Source organism: Salarias fasciatus, chromosome 11 (assembly GCF_902148845.1).
Source record: "Salarias fasciatus chromosome 11, fSalaFa1.1, whole genome shotgun sequence".
Classification (NCBI taxonomy): domain Eukaryota; kingdom Metazoa; phylum Chordata; class Actinopteri; order Blenniiformes; family Blenniidae; genus Salarias; species Salarias fasciatus.
The window spans coordinates 14,521,809-14,544,159 of NC_043755.1; the positions used below are offsets into that span (position 1 = coordinate 14,521,809).

General features: G+C 44.7%; 1 protein-coding gene across 4 annotated transcripts in view; it reads right to left on the reverse strand.

Moving 5' to 3' along the window:
• ptprub (protein tyrosine phosphatase receptor type Ub) overlaps window positions 1–20,066 on the reverse strand; it is a 157,835-nt gene extending 137,769 nt beyond the window's left edge. For 3 of the 4 annotated variants that reach the window (XM_030102729.1, XM_030102728.1, XM_030102726.1), the window contains exon 1: window positions 19,843–20,066. In XM_030102729.1, coding sequence (XP_029958589.1) covers window positions 19,843–19,912 — 70 coding nt within the window. In that variant the 5' untranslated portion in view covers window positions 19,913–20,066. The remainder of the gene's footprint in view (window positions 1–19,842) is intronic. The other variant, XM_030102727.1, reaches the window with a different exon arrangement.
• Window positions 20,067–22,351: the final 2,285 nt, after the last annotated feature.

Below are 22,351 nucleotides of genomic sequence, written 5' to 3' on the forward strand. Positions count from 1 at the left end.
CAAATACTAGAAAAAAAAATATTTATTTACATTTTAAAATAAAAAAGTCTCATTTATCTCTAATAAGATAATTAAAAAAAGTTATTCTAGCTTGAAAACCATTATAATGAACAAATTACCAAATCTCAGAATAGAAACACAATTCACGTCGTGTCAGCTGATGGATCCATTAATCAGCCGGGAGTTTTGGCTCTCTTTTGAAGGGCAGACAAATCCTGCTTTCTAAAATACCCTCTCCATAAATTCAGATTACACTGATTTAATGGTAGGAGCCGCAATACTTTATGAACATACACTTAAATGACTTACAGATAATGAAGACGAAATGCTCAAATTGGTTGCAGATAGAGTATTAATATGTTGGCTGTGAGTGGAACTGTAGCCTACGTCGTGCTTCCTGGAGGGCGATCACGAACCGCCAACAATAAGTCAGGACCGCATTAAAGCCATTTCATCCGCAGTTATTCATCAAAGTGATTCGGTAATGTTAACTACTGCTGCGCACTGCGATGCCGTGCATTATGGATGTGACTTATGGCGCTCCGAGGCTGAATTACAGTCACGTGTCCCTCCAGTGCAGCTGCACTTCACCTGAGTGTGTGTGTGTGTGTGTGTGTGTGTGTGTGTGTGTGCGTGTGTGTGTGTAATGAAGTGTATGCCGTGTAAGTCTAATTAAGAGGAAATTCCACTTGTCATTCATCATTCCAATAATTTCTTCCACCAGAATGTTTCCTGCTCGCTCAGTTCAACACCAGCGCCTTAAATTTGTACCGAAATCTCCTCACCGTTAATAAATAAAGAAATAATCCGCCACGTGTGCACAGACTGGATAATTAGATTAATTTACACTATTGCTTGGCAACCACACCTGGCCTCGTGTTTACTTTATTTAGATTTCATTAACAGTTCGGGCTCGCAACATCGTGATCCAGGTAGAAGTGTGTAGATCACACTGAACTGGCGAATGTCATGAAATGCCGTCAATCGGCTAATGTCCTTCATTGGAGAGGGTAGAAACCGAATAAAACTGTGCATGCAAGCTAATATATTTCAATGATTTGAGTATTCAGGTATTCTTTTTTAGTGTTATTGAGCCTTTAAAAGCTCTCTGACCTTGTTAAATCTTATAATATTCAGTATACGACCAGACACTAAACAGCTGTATCACTCTGTCTCACAGACGTTTTAAATGTATTAGATGAACACTAATAACATATATGTTTTTCCCTCTGGTTGCACATGGAATAGACAGATACAAATAGGTGAAATTGACTCAAATAAGTCAAAAGTGCAGGAATATGTTCACAGGTGGCATTTGTGTTGGAGTGGGGAAAGAAGTGATTATGCTTCATTCATGCAGCTGGGAACTGGGACGGTTCGTACTTGGGGAAAGCCTCATTTCTCAGTTTACAACAATCACGGTAAAATGGCAAACTGGTAACATAATACTGCTATCAGAGTACAGAAAGACAAGCTTGTTATAATGAAGAGATAAAGCTCAGGAGGTAGATTTCGTAACAGCATCACAATTATTCACATCTGCTCTGCAGCCATTACTTTGTTCTCCGCTGCAGAAATATCCAGCAATCATTATGACCACTGGCATGAAGCTGGAGGTAAAAACGGCAAGTCTGTTTCGATACAGTAACAAAATTGAGTGCCATAATATAAGCATATGCTGAAAGCCCTTTTTATGAAAAAGAAAATGAGCATTTGAACATGACAAATCAATAAACAGCTAAAGAGTCAGAATTGTGTTTAGTTGATCATTTGATCAGAAAGACACTGTAAATGAAGGCAGTAATAATAATAAAGATTGACTCTGTACAGAGAATCCTTAAGTTCTGAATATCTAAACCCAAAAATAAACTGCGAGCGAGCGAGCACGCACATTTCATGGAGTTTTTATAGTTCTGTGTGGGTTCAGGAATGAGATTCAACCCAGTTCGTTCGGGTCTATTTACGAATTGTTTTCCTGCATTTCTGTTCATAGATGAGTAGGTAGATAAATTCACTGTCGTGTGCTTGAAGATCCCCAGACACATCCAACATGCTGTCGATCACATTTGTAGCTAAATATAACGTGAGTGAGCAGAATCCACCGAGGAACTGCTGCTCCATGTCCACATGCATTACCTGTACATCACGCGCTGGCTTCCATGCGGTGCAGGTGAGCAGCAGTGAGGTGGAGCGTGTGATAAATGTCCCGTTTGGATGCTGACTGAGCAGCTTTTGGAAAGCTGTACATTCCCAGGGGGTCCGGGGCTAATCACAGAGGTTTCTCCGAAGCACTTCTGCCTCTGAGTGACAAACTGTGAGCCCCTCTCAAAGGAAAACCCACAGTCAAGTGCAGACACTCCAACCACAGGTGTGATTTCTACTGACGCTGCTGATCAGATTGAGCTGCCGTAATTTATACAAACAAGCATATGATCAGGTAATAGGAAGAGAACGAACTGATAAAAACATTTAAATTGGCCTCTGGAGTCGCAAAAGTTACGACTGATAATAGCTGGACACAAGGAATCAGAAGCATCTGGACGGCTCGAAGGAAAAAGGCAATAACGTATTTTCATTAGTTGGAATTTAATTACTCTGAACCACCAAAGTAATTAATGAGTATGGAAGGCTCGCTCAGTCCATTGTGAAGCATTTCGAGAGTTTTCCGCGCTCATCCTCTTGACAATATTTGCGTTTGTGATCAGAGTCGATACTGTGTGTAGACAGTTCTGTTTAATAAAACATTAATTATGTAAACTCAACAAAAGCAAAGCGCGCTTCCCCCGGCCTCTGTTCCCACTCTGGCTCTCTCATCCTCCATCTCTACGGCCATCCCTTCATCCTACAAACGACAAACACACACGACGAAGCGCGGCGAGGCAGAACACATCTGGCCGTGCCTCGCCGTCAATCTCCCGCCGCAGCAGGACGCATGCAGGCAGGTAAGAACCGGGGTCTGGAGTCCCGAGCTGCTTTGCTGTGTCTCCGGCAGCATTAAACACACGCTTACGGAAAGAAAAAGGTGGGTTTTTACTGTGAAGAAGACTGCTGAGAAGAAGTCCTGTGCAGCGATTATGCAGGAAAAAACTAAAACGTCTTCGGCTGCTGGCTCTCTGCGCCGTGGGCTCCGAAGACATGCAAAGTTCCTGCCGCTGCCAAGAACATGCCATACCACATCTGAAAATAATGTGGAAAAAAGGAGGCGGCCGGGTAAATAGAAGGCCCCCTGTGAACACGGAGCCTCGGGGTGTGTGTGTGTGTGTGTGGAAGGGGGTGGAATGGTGTCAAATGAATGGATCAGGCCGATCGAGATGTGAATGGAGCGCCGGGCGAATAGAGAGTATGACAAACGGAGTCAGAGCCTGACGAGTCATAATAGCATTACCACCTCCTCTAACCCCCACCCCCCCCCCACCCCCCCCCCACCCCCGCGCTCATTTCCCGCTTTAGGTAAGGATGAGTTCTGCCGAGGATGGCGGCGCAGGAGAAAAAGTTAAAAGCCGCTGTGAGGCTGAGTGAAGAATGCACGGCGCGGCTGAGAAAACCTCTGGCAGATACTAAAGGAACACTCCACGATATCTTCATACTAATCCTGCTCCTCCAGGCAGAAACCCGGCACACCGCTCTGCTAGAGCACAAATGATGTGTGCTACACCAGTGCTAAGATAACAGCTTTCTTTACACCGCAGAGCATGTGTAAAAGACAGAGAGGAAGCAGAGAGGGAGAGTGTGTGCGGCTTATCAGTGAAAAGTCCAAGTGTGTGCTGGCCCGTTTCTGTGATGTTCCTCCCCACCATTCATATGTATATCCGTCAGAAGTGAGACATATTCTACGGCTGGAGCTTTATAACACCAGTGGGATGGGTTGTTCTTTAAATGTATTAGCTTGAGGGCCGCATAAAAGGAATGAAGTGTTTTAGCTTTTTTTTTTTTTTAATTTTGAGTTAAAATTTAAAATTACCTTGATTATTGAGAATAGCAGAAACTTTTTATTATGTTTTAATATATTCTCAACATCCGTCTTTTAACTTCTTGAACCAGGTGTCATAATATCCAGTAGCGTCATTATTCTGAATTTCAAGTGACAACTCAACAAACGAAACAAGTTTCAGATCAGTTGTAATGTGAATAATGAGTGTTTTTTTTATACATATTGAGCAAGAAGCTAAACTATAAGGTACTTTTCAACAAGTTTATTATTTGTTTGGGTCTTTTTCAATTGCCTGTTTTTGCAAATATGAGCAGCACTGAGTAATATTTATTTACAATTCAGATGTGTTTGTTTAAAAATAATGTTCATCCATCCATCCTGAGTAATATCAGATTATAAGTAACGGCACAGTACATCCTGAACCAACCAGTCCATTCAGATACAGCCACATATGACAGTGACCAATCAATCCCCCAAGCATGCTGGTGGCATGAGAGAACATGCAAACTCCACACACTCCACTCACTATTCTCACACTGTGACCGCCAACTACCCTACCGAGCTTATTTCTATTGTCAGTTTTCTGAACTGTCAAGTCACTGCTTAGCTGATCTTGAAACCAATAAAACTCCTGAAGAGTCATGATTCCTGCCACAGCGCAGCATCGGTCACCTAAATCATGGCGTGCAGGAATCTGCAGAATCCAATCAAAGGAGCTCGCTCTGGTTTGCTCGACGCAGCAGTTTGAAATGTAAAACGTATCAGGATGCTGCCCAACAGTAATATCACATCTAGGAAAAAGGAATCCAAGTAACCAGACAAGCCAAAAGGCCATTTGTCCAGTCGGCCATGCAGCCCCTCTGCCCTGCCCGGCTAATAAGACCCTGTTTGCAGGCAGCAGAAGGAGCCAGTCCTGATTTTGCGAGCGCTTATCCACCCGGATTCCAGAGAGGACAGCATGCATGTGGCTGATATTAACAAAGGCCGAGGAAAGAGGGCAGCGTTTTTCCACGCAGGCGGCAGATATCAGGCCCTGAAAAAAAAAAAAAAAAAAAACAGCAGAGAAAACACGACCTGCGACAGGAAGCTCCCCGCCCTTCATGAGGCTGCGGGCCAAAAACATTTTGAGTACAGCGGCAGCTGAGATAATAACATAACATGGCGTGTTATGAACTTTCATGTTGCTGAAACCACTAACGATCTACCTGCCTGTCTTTGTCTGGGTTTGCTGGTGCCTGACTGTCAACATGCTCCACGCAGCGTGACGACGAAGGAGACGACTGGAGGAGTCCAAAAACCGTCATTTTCTCTGAAATTATAATCTGAGCTAGAGAATATATACGTGTCCGCGTGCTCATTTACCCCCACAGCATCACAATCTGCTGCTGGCTTCGCCGAGCACAGAGGAGAATCTGCACAGAGGGAGAGAAAAAAAATGCAGCAATTCCAGCAATCATTGCCAGGACAAGTTAATTTTCACGGGGGCTGTGTTTTGTATCTTTAAAGCCAGAGGTTGCAGTCGGCTCAGTTTTTCCCCTCTTTCCTGAAAACATTTCATCAAAGCGGCAGCTCGGCAGAGCCCCGCTGAATCCGGCCTGTCAGCTCCAGACTGACAACAACAGGGCGGCTGTCGGCAGGACATCTGAGATCCATCCCTCGTTCCCTCCTCTCATCTCCATGTGTCTGCATTTCCCGGCTTCACCTGCCCCCCTCACACCCGTCACCTTGACCAGGATACATGACTGGATAGCTGACAAGCCCGAGCGCGTGTGTGTGTGTGTGTGTGTGTGTGTGTGTGTGTGTGTGTGTGTGTGTGTGTGTGTGTAGACTGTGTGTGTTTTCAGAAGCATTTGTAGGTCAGAAAAAAATAGCCTCACTAGGAGTCTGACAGAGGGCTTAGGAATACTTTTTAGTCTGGCCTGGCGCTAAAGCCTTGCTTATGAATGTTATATTAGTGCAGTGTGTGTGAGGGGCATACAGAATTTGGCGGAATACACACACACACTGACAGATAGGAGAAAGTGGTTCAACAGGTGAGCGCAGACACAAGGCTATTACAATGTTTTTCAGGATAAGAGGCAAGACAATTCATGAAAGTGGCCTTCATGGCAACTCCCTGGAGAGATTTAAAGTGTTTAATCTGAAGCACACAGCCTCGTGCACAAGGCTCAGACAGTTGTAATCTAACTTGCCTGAGGGAACGAAATTCCTCTCCTTTCTGGCCAATATAGTCTTAGAAAGTGATCGGTGCAGGGGGGGGGGCGGCGGGATGGCTGTGAAGATACGGCAAAGTGCTCGTTTTAATGAACTGTTTCCCATGAATGACACAAACCTGTCTCGCTAATTTCACCGCCCCGGGGTGCAACCGAAGGAGGGCACGGCGCAAACGTGCGAACCCGCGCCGAAGCTCATCGCCTAATGTTGGAGAGTTAAGTCAAGAGGTGCTGCGGATCAATTCGGGTTAAAAGAGGTTAATGCTGTTTGCCCTCTTGAGTAATGAAAGGGCGGATGTGTGACTATGCATGACGACGGATGTTTGCGCATATTACAAGTATGAAGAAATGTTGACTGGCACTGCAGGGTAAAAGACACTGGGCTTTGTGTGAAAATCAGTAAAAGAAGGAGGAAAAAATAAAAGAAGACCTGCAGTAAAAGGGTGAAACATTAGATAATGAGGGTGTAAAGGCTTACAGAGACACCGCTGTGCACACGTAAAGGCATGCATTACCCCAAGTGTGACTTCAATCAACTAAATTGTAGAAAGGAGGTTTTTAGGCTGATACCCGCTCATTACCTGCAGATGACTCAGGTTGTAAATTACAGAGCAACCGAGTGTCCCAGGTGTGTCCCTGCCATCCCACTGCTGCACACACCGACACACAGGCGCAGATGCATGCAGGGAAAAAAGAAAAAAAAAAAAAAAAAAGCCAAAGACCGCGGTCCGGGGTGTGACATTCGTGCTCTGTCATCGTCGAGGCTTGGTTAGTATAATCAAGTTAATAAGTATAGCGGGAACTGGCTAATGAAGTTAGCTTCTCCCGTCATCCCGGGATGGGAAATGATGTCTCTGTCGGAGGCCTTTTAACCTCCGCATGCGCGCATGTTTCTACCAACAGCCTCCGGAAGCACACACCTTCATACGCCGGCTTAATGAGTGCCTGGGGAGGCAGGCAGACACACACACACACACACAGACACACACACACACTCAAAAGACGGGTCTGCTTTGAGCTCATGCTCACCCTGCTGGAATACTGAACTCTTCCCAGAAACACCGAGCGTACTGAAGATCCCCGAGACGCCCCACGGCCGGGAGGACAAGGACAGACATGGAGAGGAAATGGGAAAACCGCAAACTGCAGGCTGAGAGGGAATGACGAGCAGCGGAGAGACATTAAGCACAGAAAAACACCTTGGCGCGGAGCGGGATCGGATCCAAGCATACGTCTTTCAGGGAGCTCGGAGAAATCCAGATTCACTTCAAACTCGGTTTATAACAAGCATCATAGTAGCCGCTCAACATGGCAGATTGTTAGAGAACCAAGCTTTGACTATTTTTGACAGTGATAAAAGAAATTGTCTGAAAGGAATGCCACCGCCATGTAGAAATGTTGAATCTCTGACTTGTGCACAGGATGGAAGCTAAAGCCATGCGAGGCATTATTATCCTAGCAGTATCAATGATATAAAAATAAACAAAATCCACCAATAGAACAACGACAAAAAGCCTGAAAATGTGAGGTGCAATTAAGCAAATTAACTGGAATAGTGGAGAAAAAGAGCAGCTGATAACAGCTGTCAGGAAGCAGATGCTTCCCATGCTTGTCTTCCGGTAATTCAAACTCAACACTTTTTGCAGCTGCATCACAATAAAAGCCTTCCAGATGTAAACAGATGTCAACTGATTTCTGCATCTACGGTTTCACTTCACTGAGATCAGCTACATCTGTCTTCGGCTGGATTTAACCTCCTCAGCTTCATCTTTAAAAGGTTCTCAAAGACAAAAAGTGAGGAAAGCGCCTAAAGTGGCTCCCCCTGCTGGCCACAACTGTTAATATAGAGATTTGTCATTTATGTCATCTGTATTTTTTTTTTAACTTAAAAATCTAAATAGATTTTTAGTTCTGGTTCCATAAACACTCTGGTTGTTAGGAGTTCATAAGTCAGCCAGAAGAATTAGTGATGATGAGTACCAGAGCCATCAACAAGGCTTTACTTACGGTGCTTAAATCCTTTAAAAGGGTGATTTATCTTAAGCTATTCCAGAGATTTCTTGACTGTCTCCGAGCAGTACCTGAGTAAGCCCACACAATACCGTCAACACTTGTATAAAAAACACATTTTCCTCTCAATACAACCTTCTCTCCTCTTCACCTTTCACCCACACTTCTGGCATTATTAAATTCTACTAGAACATATCAGTCAAGCACGTAAACCTTTTTTTTACGACTAAGAGAAGGAAAAAAAAAAAAACTTGCTACCTAATCTCTGTGGAAAAAAGGACAGACAGACGGTCCGACCAATCTTAAACCCTTCACCGGGAGATTGAGGCGCCACAAGGACTCAGTGGACTGGGATAAATCCTCAGTTCCATGGCTCCAACACCGTGAATGAGCGCGCTCCCCGAGGACCACATGCGCCTAACCAAGCCAAGAGACAACCAGTGCACTGAAAAACCTTCCTCTGAGAAATACAAAACTCACTCATTCATCAACCATAATGGCAAAATCCACCATCGCAGCTTCTCAAGCTGCTGCTGCTGAATCCTAATCAACAGTGGTCTCCTGCTTTTTTGCAACAAATGGAGCTGAAGGAATCAGACACTTGCTCTTTATCTTGGCTCTGAAAGACTCATCAAGAAGTTAAGTTGTCTGGGAGGAGCTTTCCTGCTTTGCTCTTTCAGTCTGGGGGAATAAAGCCACATTAGCCAGACAAACACATTCCTGTCTGCCTCTTGTTCTGGCAACAGGAGCTCCAGACGTGCCTGAGTTAGACCTCCATGCCGTGCAGTCCCTCTGATGGGATTAGCTCTTAAAGGCTGGAAAACAATTCCCTGTTCTCTCTCTCTCTAAGGTCAGAACAAAGCATTGTTGTGTCATGTCATGCACTGATAATTCTGCCAACTATGCACCTGCAGCGATGTTTTCTGATGCACAAGCGTCTGATTCCAGCGAAATTCACTGCAAAATAAAGAGTAATGAAATGAATTTCTTCCTCCTGCATTGTTATTATTCACACTGGCCTGGTTCCATATCCTCCTTTAAAGGGCAACCAATGGCTTCACTTAAGGGGGGTTGCGCAAAGGCTGCAGGCATTAGGTTACTTCTGCATGCTCATCAAAAAAAAAAAAAAAAGTTGGACTAACAACAAAGTAACTGTCCTCCAACTTTTTGTTCCGCATGCCAACACCGGCTTGTCCATGTCAGCGTCCACGCTTTGCGAGGGTGAAGGAGCGCAAGGACTCCAGGGTGTTGGGGCTTTTAGTGCTGCCTTATAGCGTGTTCGCTCAGTTAATGAGAACATTAATTACATTCCTCAGAAATATCTCAAAAACGGCGACAGTGCGCGTTCGTCTGCGCGAAAACCACAAGAGAGACGAACAATGACGCGTGTTTAATTTCAGAGGCGCCGGCGTACGGCGAGCACATCGGCGCGTTGCTGGAATGCCGGAGGGAGATGTTCAGAAAAATATATTACCATTTTGTAATTAGGTTGGGACAAATTATTAAAAGTTTTGAATGTGTGAGGACGGCAGATAAAGCAGGAAGGTGGAGTGCTGCACACTGTGGGTAAACAAAGCTATCTGCAGTAAAGCCTATTAGCGCAGAGCCAGGGATCTCAGCATCAACAGGGTTCCTTTGTCAGTTGTCTTATTGTCACATGATAGCACTGCTAAGCAGAGTAATACCCACATTAACCACCATTCTCCTAATGCTTTTTCTCCTGTCCCCTGTGATCAGCCTGCTTTCAGCCGTAATCCCGGACTAAGCTGATTCTTAATTACCCTGGCTGTCCAAAGAGACAAAGGGCAGGGCCGACCTGTTCCGAGGTCGCCGACACACTGTGTACTCCGGCAACTCCGCAAACACGCAAATGGATCCGCAGCCCGGTTCTTTTTTTTTCCTTTAAACAAAGCCTGACTTTTTGATCCTTGCAGTGCGATGCATTTATCATGTCCTAAGACCAGTATGCTAATGTCCCTCATTAGCATTTTCACACAGTGGAAGAAGGCAAACAAAAAAAAGCTCCATAATAATCCACACGGCCGTGATTTATGGAAGTTCTAAATGGCCAAAGGAGTTCAGCAAATATTTAAATATAATCAGGTGGGAACAATCACCAATCTGGCTTTTCCACACAAACAAAACACACACTCAGGCATTCGCCAGAGTGCATACAAACACCCACGCACACACACACACACACACACACACACACACACACACACACAGAGAAACTTACACACACAAAGGGCAAAGCAATAATTACAATCTTCTGTTTGTGGTTTTGAATTAAGCTCTTTGTTAACGACACCCCGTGGGCTCCCTGGACATTCTTGCATATTTCAGGGTTGTTTTTTTTTTTTTTTTTTTGCTAATGTGAGACACACAATCGGTACTCTGCCTTTGGCTGCAAGTAGATCCAAGCGATTTGAAAATGGCATAAAAGCTTTCGGTCCATGTTAGCCATTCCAGACCTCTCTCTGAAAGTCTGCCAGTTGTGCCAAAATGCCAGACACAACAGAAAAACACTGAAATGTGCTTCAGTGGGCATGCGCTGCCGCGGGGCCAGTGAGCCTGAGGCTTTACAGTAGATCACATCGCAGTGGTGGCGTCAGCATTTTCAGAAAAAAAAAAACTTTTGTTTCCAAGGGTGTTGAGTCACCAACTCAAAAGTTTTATTTTGGAAAAAATATACATTTCAACCACGGCAATCTGTACACGTCTTCATACACTTGATTTGAAACTTAGCTCTCCATTAGAATATTTTCCAGATGACTCTCTCCTAAGCGTATATATGAAGCACTTGACTTGAGGGTAGTCTATTGATTTACAGAAGCACCAGTTTTATGTGCCATCATGAGCACTTTAAATCAGTCCTGAACAAAAAGACGAAAAGGCTGGAAAGTCTATAAGCTAGCGGCACCGAATGTGACAGAAAATAAGAGTTATATTGAAACAAAATACAGATACAGAGATATGACGAGGAAGTGTAGGATTTTGCTTTCTTGTTTCAAAAAAGAAAGACTAAAGAGAAAAATTTTAAATTTAGGTGCAACAGAGAAGGAAACTCCTCATCCACAGAGAGATATGCAAGTCTGATGAAATCGTGTGTACAGAAAAGTACAGAAGACCCTCTTTCACCTCAAGTTAAAGGTCATTTCGTTGCCCACTTCAATCCCCCTGTAAGCCCCTCTTGGAGAATTGCCTCAGCGAGGAGAGTCACCCCTCGAGCTGGCGGGTCGACTCGGGGAGTCAGCACGGGAACAAACACATATCTTTCATGTTTTGATGAGCTGTCTCTCAAGAAGTGCAGGCAACTGAGCAATCACAAGCCCGGGAGGACCCCGCGGGGGCCCCGGAGGACTGTGGAGGGCCAGAGAACCCCGGGGGGAGGCTTGTCAAGGTGGAGAAGAAGATCACTTTCCTGTCTCTATAAACAGACCTAAACATCAAAGCCGTGCGGCGGCGTTACAGCCAATCCCGTACCGGTTTCTGAGCAACACAACAAAAGCACAGTGATCCGAAGATGAAGGGCTCATATTTTCTTGGTTAGAAACCATCTCTCTTCATTAGGATCCCGACAGAAATGACTCATGCACTGTTTAAATACTCCGGGTACAAACAAAGATTTGTCTCTTTGCCTTTGGGCAATTACGCCACCTTGTCAAAAGAAATGAATAATAGACACTGTTTTCTATAAATCAACTGCCTAATGAATAGCCTGATCGTGCATAATGCATGCCACATTACATGGGAAACAAAATGGAGCGACACACTCTGAACTACTCGCCCCCAAAAAATGTCCTGCAAGAATACAAAGTGCGTCGGCTAAAGCGGGGATGAGATTTTATTGTTGTATGAAAAAAGGTGGCGAGGATCCCCTGAGCGGCCGCTTGAAACGGCGGCGTGTCAAAGTGAGACGGATTGTGATGGGAGGTCATGTAGGATCGAAAGGACAGTTTCAAGAGGAAGAAGACAATAGGCTGCCTGCGACAGGCTGTGTTTGAGAAATCAATAGGCTCCGCTTTTGTTCTGTCTCACTTCAACACCTGAATCAGAACAAAGCTGCCGAGGCCCGCCGAGTTCCCAGACGCTCTTTACTAGCATCACTTGACAGAGGTTTTTGAATGAAGTCGGCAGTCAGAGGCCGGCATACGTGTTAGCATATCACAGCGGGCGGCCATAGCCTCGCTTTTTATCTACATTTATATGACCTGCTGTCCAGAAGAGACGGACTGCATGCCTTCTGCAGAAATATCAGAGAAATCACAGAACTGCAGAAAAACTGGAGATCTGGAGAGTAATTTTCCCCACATGGACACATGATGAAACTGTATGCAACAGCGTGGGGGGTAAAACACTAGTTCTAAACCTTTTTTTTTTTTTTTTTTCTTGAACAACCTCCCCCAAAAGCTCCGTGCCGGAGGACACACTCACTCTCACCAACAGGAACTCTCAAAATGAAGGCAGTGGCAGTTTTCCATATCTGCTGTAGATGCCAGAGAGTGTCTTTTATGAGTTTTGTTGACGAATCCATGACACTCTGGAGGACATCATCTTCGCTCATATGCAGAAGAACCATGTACTATTTGCTGTATTGTCGTGGTGCAAATGTGAATGTGCGTTTCAGAAAATATTTTCCCTCATTTACACAGAGACAGAGCATTTTCAAAAAGTTGTTTTCAGTGGCCATCGAGTACAAACAGACAACCTAAACACGACAAAATGTTGTGCTAATGTATGACTTTTGACTTCACAGGTAAAAATCAAAGTAGCTTCTGGCACTATTTGACTTAAAGAAGCACAATAATGAGATTTCAAATCTCAGAGATTTTGAACATCCCAACGACGTAGTCCAACTTTCCAAATGAAGAGAATCTTCGCACATTTTTTTGTGGCTTTTGTATGGAAATTGACGAATAAAACAACATCACACATTAGATTATTTTCAATATTGAGTGTTTCATACACATCTTAAGACGTGCCCGGGGGGGAAACTCTAATAAAAGGGTTTAACCAAGTGTTTTATACATGCTTATAATTGCTCAACAGGTCTGAAATCAGTCTGCTGACTGATTTGCTGCCAGCTGGCACCTGTACTACCACAGCTGCCATGACCTTCCCACAACCCACCAGCTACAGCAGCTGTCACAGATGAGTGTCACCACTGTGCCACGAGTCTGTGCTGCAGGGAAATGAGAGACAAAATGCCTTTAATCTCTACAGCAAGTAAGTAGTGTAAGCTAGGAGCTATATGGAGGAACAGAATTATTTGACATATCTATTTTAGCCGCATTTCATGCCGAGGAAGCCTCAAATATTGTGCTCTTTTGGAGCCGGCACAGTAGACATTATCCATGCTCGGTTACACTTTAATACTATTCAATTTCCACTGGCTTAATAACGTTTATGCGAGAGAATGTCAATATAACAAGTAGGGAGATACTTCCCTGAGGATATTCCTTTCCTCAGAGGGACTGGTCGAACCAGAAACACCACTTTGAGAGCAGGTATCATGGCACAGGGACAACTGAAGCCTGGGTCCTTCACCCGAGCAGGAAGAAAAATGTCCCGAAGACAGTGTTTTGACTTTTAGAGGAGTGTCATGAGGTTCAGATTTCACCCGGGGTGTCATGCGCGCAGCACTATACTGGCAGCTGAACAAAAGATTCGCTCTGGACTGGCCTAATCCTGAACTCTGACTTTCGCATTCGTTACACACCACGTGCGCCGCAAAAGACAGGGGCCCGAAGAATCTGCCTGTAAAACTGTTGACACAGAGAAAGGTAAAGAACTGCAACACGGCCGGCAGGCTAAATATAAACTGCTCGGGAGGCTTTCTTTCCTCTGGGCAGGGGGATAAGAAGCAGCACTCGCAGCATCAGTCTTGAAGACCCACTTTCTGCAGTCTGGAACTCGCTACCTCTGGGAAGAAAACACGGCGAGGAAACGGCTGCAACTCACAGCCCTGCTTTCTGTCTGCGCTGGATAATTAGGAACCTGTGAGTGCGTGCACGTGTGCGCATGTGTGCAGTCTCTTTTCACATCCAGGCAATAAACAACAGACCATCTGTGTTCAATGATAAATTTCTACGTCCATTATTCAAGTAGAACATAAGCTTTTAAGTGATAATGAGTGTAGCAGTGCTGTCATTTTAAACCAGTATATCAACAAGATATTCTCAAGCTTATTTTCACCACACAACATGCAGCCCTCTTATGGAAATGAAGCTCCCGCTTTCATGTGTGAGAAGGATTTCCCACTTTTCCCTGTGCGCTGCACAACTCCATCACCATTACTCCACTGCAAACCAAACTCCTTTGTGTTCGCTTACGTCATGCGAGTCCTGGCTGGCTGATTCCTACTCCGACATCAAGCCTCCAGACCGCAGACTGGATGCCACTTTGATCAAATTTAAGTAAAATGGACTTCCCCGAGTCGGAAAAATCAATACCACATTAATAACACCTCGCTGAGGGCTGAGAAACCTGCACTCTGGCTATTGCTGCGGAGTGGAGAGGAAACGACAGGCCGAGGCAGGCCGCCGACGGTAAATCTCTCAAGTTCTGGCATCTCTTCCAGGGCGCTGGAAGGTGTCACAGTCACCCTGAGGAGCTCGTGGCGGCGGCGGCGGCGGCGGCGGCAGCTCAAACCCCCGCTAGCATCCATGTCGGGGCAGGGTGAGTTTTGAGCGTGTGATTTCCAAAACACTGCACTGGGGACACACACACACACACACTTGTATTCATTTACACTACTTTCATCAATATGCTAAAACATTCATAGCATATCTTGCAGAGTGCGGCTTTCAAATTTAAATAGTGAGTGGTCGATGCATGGTGGGAAGCATAATTGGAATATGTTTAAATTACATTTGAAGAACCCGAGTCGGAATAACTGTCTGGACAGAGATTAGCTGTCAAATATTGCTGAATAAAAAAGTGCATAAGCAGAAATGTTTAAATAGATATATATGAAGATGTGACTTGGAAACATGCACTTGTGACCTGATGTGCTAATTTCCCAAGAGTCTCATTGGCATAAGTTTCGTGGCCTTTTAGCTCTTTGAAGAGGAAACTCGTTTTTTTCAGTTTTTCTTTGTTCCGGTGGATTTGTCCTGATTCATGATCCTTCAATAATAAACTTGCAATAAAAAAATCTTGACAGGCTAATCAGCGTCATGTATGATTATCTCCAATCTGTCCTGTTTCTCCTCCAAGTGGTTCCCATTCAGACTTCTTTGTTGGCCGGCCAGACATGACGGGAGGGAGCACGGCGAAGTCAAAATGGCAGAGCCGATACACAAAGCAGAAGCCGTTCTGCTTTTGGGCTTTTTCCTGGTCTCAAAGACGGCGGCCTGTTCTTTCTCCACCTAAAAAACCTGACTCCAAACCAGCAGCTGACCTTTGCGAAGAGCAAACAATCCCACGACTGAATTAGACACAACTCACAGAGCATCGAACATAAAAAAAAAAAAGAGGGAAACAAACCACAGTGACTGATTTAGAAACATGTGATAATTAGAAAGGGAACAGCAAAATGCTTAGCAGGATTAATTAAGCACACCGATCACACCGTGTGCGTGAGTTGCAGTCTTGCATGAAGAAGAAGAAAAGAAAAAAAAAATCCCTTTGTGCTCAAGCAGCAAAGCTCAAAGTTAGGCAAGATGCATCACAAGCAGATGAGCCCAGCTCAACAGAGAGGAAGGCCCTGATCGGACACATGCTTCCACTGATGAGCGGGACCAATCACAACAAGGCCTGGCATGAGGCGCGACTCCTCCGAGCACATGCAGCACGACGGATGTGTTTCATTCTCCAGTCATGTGAAACAAGGAAGCCAATCTGGGGCCTGGCTGCACTCCACACAGTCCCACATTACAATAGATCAGAGACGGAGGAGACGGGCCTCCTCTCACGAGCGCCCGATTATCACACAAGCATGCGCAAAAGGCAGAGTAGCCGTCACACACACACACACACACACACACACGCACAAGCTCAGCAAAAGTCAGCACGCAGTGGCCTCGGCTGAAAACAAAACATCCTGACAATCCCTGTGAATGAATCCCTCCGTCATTCTCTGCTCCTCGTTCGGAAACTCTCTCTCCCCCTCATCCAATCCCCCTCCCTGCCCGCCGCAAAGTTTTCCATCTGCTGTCTGAATTACTGGCCGTGATCTCACAAAGATGGAAATCAACCAGTCTTTTCAGGAGTCTGATTCAGACCCAATCCCTACTGCAACCCCCCCACCGTCGCTCCATCCACAGATGGTGGCCTCCAGCTCCTACAGGGAACACTTCCACTCAGAGGATTTGCTGCAACTCCGCAGTGTGAGGCGACATCCGCCACAAGATGGTTACATTTCAGTTTTTCTGTTTTTATTTACAACAGCAATAATTCCAAAAATCTATCTCCGGCCATTTTTTTTTGCAGCTATATGCTTTTGAACAGTGAGCGATTCCAATGGACTCTCGAAAAAATTGCTCCAAATAGGCGACAGCTGATGAATAATGGAACAAAAACAACCTTTTGGACTGAAAACCATTTAAATTGGTACAAGAGACACATACTGTACAAAGTCTGTGAGGACACTTGGTCTGTGCTGAGGAGGAACAACGTTTTGACTGTGTTTACCCTCCAGGAATATATTTGTGATGATTTCAGTATTTCACAATAGGCTGCTCAGTCATTTAAGTGTTTTCTTTGTGTTTCTTTCTACTGGATCAGTGAGTGATACTATATCTGTTGATGCCGTGTGTATTGTGATCCTTTAGAATACGTCTGTCCCTGATATGTCTTCAGTCATTAATCCTGAATTTATTGTTTTTTCTAGTCAATAATCTCCAAACAATAGTGGAATTGTGCGCCCTTTACCCCTCTGATGACTTCATTGAGAAGCTCTTTTTAATTAATATGTATCACGCAGGTGAGTCTTGTCTAATTCTGGGGGCAAAGTTTAATTCCTCTGCTTCCTGGTAGCTTTTGAGTTGTTTGCATACCGTAAACAGTTTGGGAGATATTGAAAAGGGAAGTGTGGCTCCTGTGACAGCAGAGGAACATAAGGGTTAGACTGGAACGTTTTCTCATCTCCAAGGTGTTTCTTCTATAATGAGGATATTTCTTCACCACCATGCATGTCAAAATAATGGCATCTCGGTATGTTCAGTAAATCTCGATCGTAGCTCAGGCTCCATTTGTTGTGCACATGCTGATGACTCCATGTTAGATTTCCCAGCGCTGCTGCTTGTGTTTATGTACGGCAGCCTAAAATCAAGGCCCTGAAGAATTATACATTCCACCCCACACTTTAAGTAGACAGTCTGGGCTTCGCAGTGCTTTTCATCTCGATCCAAGCGTTATCTTATTCACTGAAATAAGCAAAAAGGATATTCTGCCTTAACTTTAGATCAAACTGGGAAATGAGTCATGAGACGCGAGATAATTACACCACTCAGTTGACAACATCCGCTGCTAATAGAGGAGACAGATGGTAAGTGAACATCTATTCTATTCCCATAAGATACAACAGAGGAGTGAAAGTGTCAGATTGGGCTCTGCACCATTAAGGAAAAAATAAATAGCAATACAGCGAGTAAAAACTGGACTTTTCATGTTCATAACCTCTTTGTGCCTGAGCAAATACGATGTGAATGTAATATTTTCCTCCTTTTATCAAGCAGACTGCAGTCGGCTCGGTGCAGCAGAGTCTCCATATCTCACAGCCTTTCATAATTTCACTTCCCGTGGACTGACAGCCCAGGCCCAACGCAGCATAAGCACAAAAGAGTTATGGAAAATATGGATTGGCTCGGCTGAAAAATCCCCGACGGAGATCTAAGACTTAATTGTTATTGAACAATCAAGGTTAAGGTGTGATCTGCGAGCAATCCCGGCAATAAAGGCGGCCTTAATCAAAAGAGACACTCTGAAGATGGTGGGAGTGAAGGCTGCATTTATGCTCTTTAATTTCTCCTCCTACAGGATGTGGGCAGGTGGGGAACCATGGAGGGAGTCAGGCCGGAGGGATCGGAGCACAAGACGCTGGCAATGTCAACTATTAGGAAGTAAAGGGAAGGTAAAGGCACAGATGGCGAGGCTTGAAACACTCCCAGACAACAAAGTAAAAAGAAAAAAACATGTAAATTCGTGTTGGCAAACCCTCTTGTACATGGGTTTGCGTGGTGAAGTCTTGCTAATTACCTGTGTGTGATTGAACCCTTCACATGTCTCAGGCCATCCCTCTCCATGACGTGCTCCATTCAGCTCCTGACAACACACATTCTGCTCGCACGGGCTCCTTGTTTATTCTTTGTTGCATCTTTCACGTTGAGTTATACATGCAAGCCTTGCACTATTAGTCCCTATCTCTCACAAAGCAGCTCCAGTGCCAAAGCACAAAAAATATTGGCAGAATTTCAAAGGGGAAAAAAAATATTAAGTGAATCTCCATGCGCCCATGACAGGCACAGAGTCGCATTTTTCTTTCTGCACAGTGCTGCAGAGTAAATGCTATCAATATTACTGCCTTATTAACCTGGTTTTATGCTCTATGAGGGTACAATTTTACATATTGGATTCGAATGGGCCCTTCTGAGCTCTCCGATTGCATCATATAACCAAAATCACTCATCATAAAAGCTGCTTTTTTTTTCTCAAATGAGAAAATGTCTGTGTCAAATTAGTTGAAAGGACATCTTTCCTCACCATTTTCCTCCTCCTGTCTCTACCACTCTGTTGTGAGGCTCATTTTCTTTCAAGATCATAACCTATCAATCCAGCTGGAGCACTAGAGAGTAAATAATGGAAAAAAGTGAGCAATTCCAATTTTATTTTCAATTCTTTTGTCTGAAAAATACAATATAACACTCTTGCAAACCATCTTATTTGCCAGTCCTACGAAAAAAAATAAAAAATAAAGCAAAATCCTTGTGCAGTATTCCCTTAAAGTTGATTTTTGAGCTTTTTTACAAACCTTCACAGAGCAGAGACAGAAAAATATAATAAAAGCTCCGACTCACAACTTCTCCAGTCAGCGAGAGGGGAATTTGCCTTAAATAATCAAAAATGACTGCAAAAGCCCCCTCGGAATGCTAAAACTTGTCAGAAGTCAGTGAGTCAGGGATAAAATGTACAACCTGACGCCAGTGTTAGTGTCTGGATGGCATCACGCTGGTTCAGGCAGTGATAAGAGAGAATCCTGCGCACAAACACTGATCCACTATAAACAAAACCGGAGCGCCGGAATATTCTGCGCTCCTTTGTGTTTCCAAAAGCGTTTCGTCTCCCTGGATGACCTGATGTGGAACTTTTTTTTTTTTTTTTTGCTCGCAATGTCAAACACCGTGCCAGGCTACCTGGCGCCTTTAAGCGTGCTCGTGCGACCAAGCAGAGCCGAGGCGCCGAGGCGCAGTGGATTGTGTTGCTTTGGGGGAAATGAAGGTTTGTTTTTTTCCCGTCAGACTCAGTCCTCCTGGAGACCCGCACCTCCTGCGGGCTGGAGCACAACTTCAGCCCCGCACTTTCAGGACTTAGGGTTCAAAATGTCCCATCAGTAAGTCAAAGAGAGAGGAAAAAACCCCCACAGAAAGTTGGACATCAGCTCCAGACTCGCTCCACGCGCAAGGGTGAAACTTCCCGGCTGCCCTCAGCCGGACCCGGCGCGCTCGGCGCGGCGTGGCGTCTTACCTGTTGGCCCCTCGATACCGTCGGCGTAGATCTGAACAGTCAGAATGAGCAGGAAGGCGCAGGTGTTCATCGTGAAGATGTTTTAGTCCACTTTAAATGTGCAGGAGAAACCATTTCATTCACTCCGCGAGGTCCGGGCGCGCGCGCAGCGGAGCGGAGCCCATCTATTCCCACCAATTGTGACTGAGAGGAGTTTCAGGAGACACTGAGGGAGACAGGGCAGAGCCAGTTCTGCAAACTGACGTCAGGGTAAACAGTTCAAGGGAGAGATTTCTTCCTCAAGCCCCACTTTCCTCTCGCCGCGCCGCGGGTTCAGAGCGGGAGCCGCGCGCCTCCAAGCGGCGGGAGCGCGCAACGACCCGCTGTTATTCAAGCGGCGGCCAAGCAAAACCCCCTCACCGCGCGCGCGCGCGCGCGTGTGTGTGTGTGTGTGTGTGTGTGTGTACTGTCAGTCTGACCTTTGAGGAGTAAAATATAGTTCCCCATAAAGGAGACTACGGTGAAGTGGTTAGCACTCTCACAGTCAGACAGCCCCTGGTTTGAAACCTTTCTGTAAGGTTGTCTCTAACTCTTTTTTAATTTAAAAATCACGTATTTGAGGTTGATTTGGTGAATCTTAACTGCCCGTCAGTGTGAATGTGGCTGTCAGGTGGGACTGGCTCCAGATACCCACAGATCTGAGTTTGATAAAACAGTGTCCAAAAACTATGAGTGGGATAGTGATGCTTTCATGTATTACTGGGAAATGGGGGAAAAAAACATCTAATTTCATTAACAGTCTACTCACTGGAGAAGTTAAGTATCTGAGACCTCCCAGAGGCTAATGAGACATCACTCTACAACAGAGTTTGACATTAAACATTTCCTTATGATCTACTCTGCAACTGGCAATCCTCATGGCAGGTAATGTGAAAATAGTCAGATCTCATCATTTTGCTCTCAAGCTACCACTAAACAGTATTACCAAACGTCTAGAAGTAACGTCTATGAACACTATTGACTTTTAAAGCATTAGTTGATCATGTGCGTTGGCTTATAGTGAGAAGTTAAGTGAGAACGCAATTTGTCATTTTTCTGCAGATTATTCTGGATCAATTTGATTGTCCTCTTTTGTTGTTGCTGTTGTTTAAATGCTCCCATACTTTGGCCATGCTTCTTCTCACACCAATAAGTAAGTGTTGGTTTATTGCCATTGGGATCCATATGCAATAAAAAGCATTGTCCTCATAATTAGTTGGTGGCTGTGAGTATGACGAAAATTCCTAATGGTCAAGAAATATTTGTCACATGTCCATCGCAGCACACCATTACTTTCCCTTCTGTGATGAATCATTCCTGTGTTTATGAGCTATATATACTCTAATGGGTTCAGAAATACATGCAGTGGCCTACGGTGAGAAAGAGGTTCTTTTCATGTTCGCCACTGTTTTGCAGCTGACGACAGTCTTATATTCCGTCAGTCTTATATTCGTTCCAGACAGACGTCTAGGCATGCCTTCACGCCCATTCAGGACAGATGTGAGGCATATTTCTCCATAAATTAGATAACCTGTCAATGTTGTGCGCATTGAATTTGCATTTGATGAGGCAACTTCTTTTTATGTACTCGTATCTGGCCAGGTTTGTTGCAGTGCACCTTAAGTGCTGGATAACAAAAATCCATTTCAGATTCAATATTGAGTGTAAAATTTAATGGATTTGAGTAAAAACAATTTCAATTATAAAATATTGGACATCTTTCATATGATGCAAAGACTATTGGATTTTTTTGCTTACATTAAAAAAAATCCCACACTACTGCTGAGGACACACTCACTCTTCTTCATGTTAAAATACGGCACGGGCAACATGTTCAGCTGTGGCTCCAGGACTCCCAATCGGATCAGGAAGCCATTATGGAGGCCGTTCATCGTTCATTTTGCTGCTGTGGGTGAACGTTGCAGCTGTGGATTCAATTAAAGGTGCCCAAACAGACACATCGCAGCCTCCCAACGTGAGAGCACATCTCAGGATCTAATCCTGTTCTCTCCGGGTGGCAGAGGAATGATGTAATGCTCCGCAAATTATATAATTCAAGCAAAGGTGCACGAGGTGTGTGGCGCTAACACCTGGAATTGCATCTGCTTGATGCATGGCAGACAATTCCTACCCTGGAATCCAGAGTGGCAATTTATTTAAACTGTGGGGTGAGCCGTGGACAAGATCTGATCAACAGCACAACGCCTTATTTTGCAGTACATCTAACTGGATGTCACAAAACACTATTCAAATCCAGCTGCAGGACAGGTATCAGCAGAGATGTAAAGCAGTTTTATCAGGCGCTTTATCGGCTGCCACTCATAACTCCTTACAAACAACTACATCCGCACAGGCAGTCTTGTGCATGAATTGATAATAACACATCATCACAGTTCTGAGGGGAGTTGTCAAAAGGAAGCCATCACTGTCTATCACCCAGCCTTGGCATGCAGAACAGTGCTCATGGAGTACATGAACGGTGAACAGTACA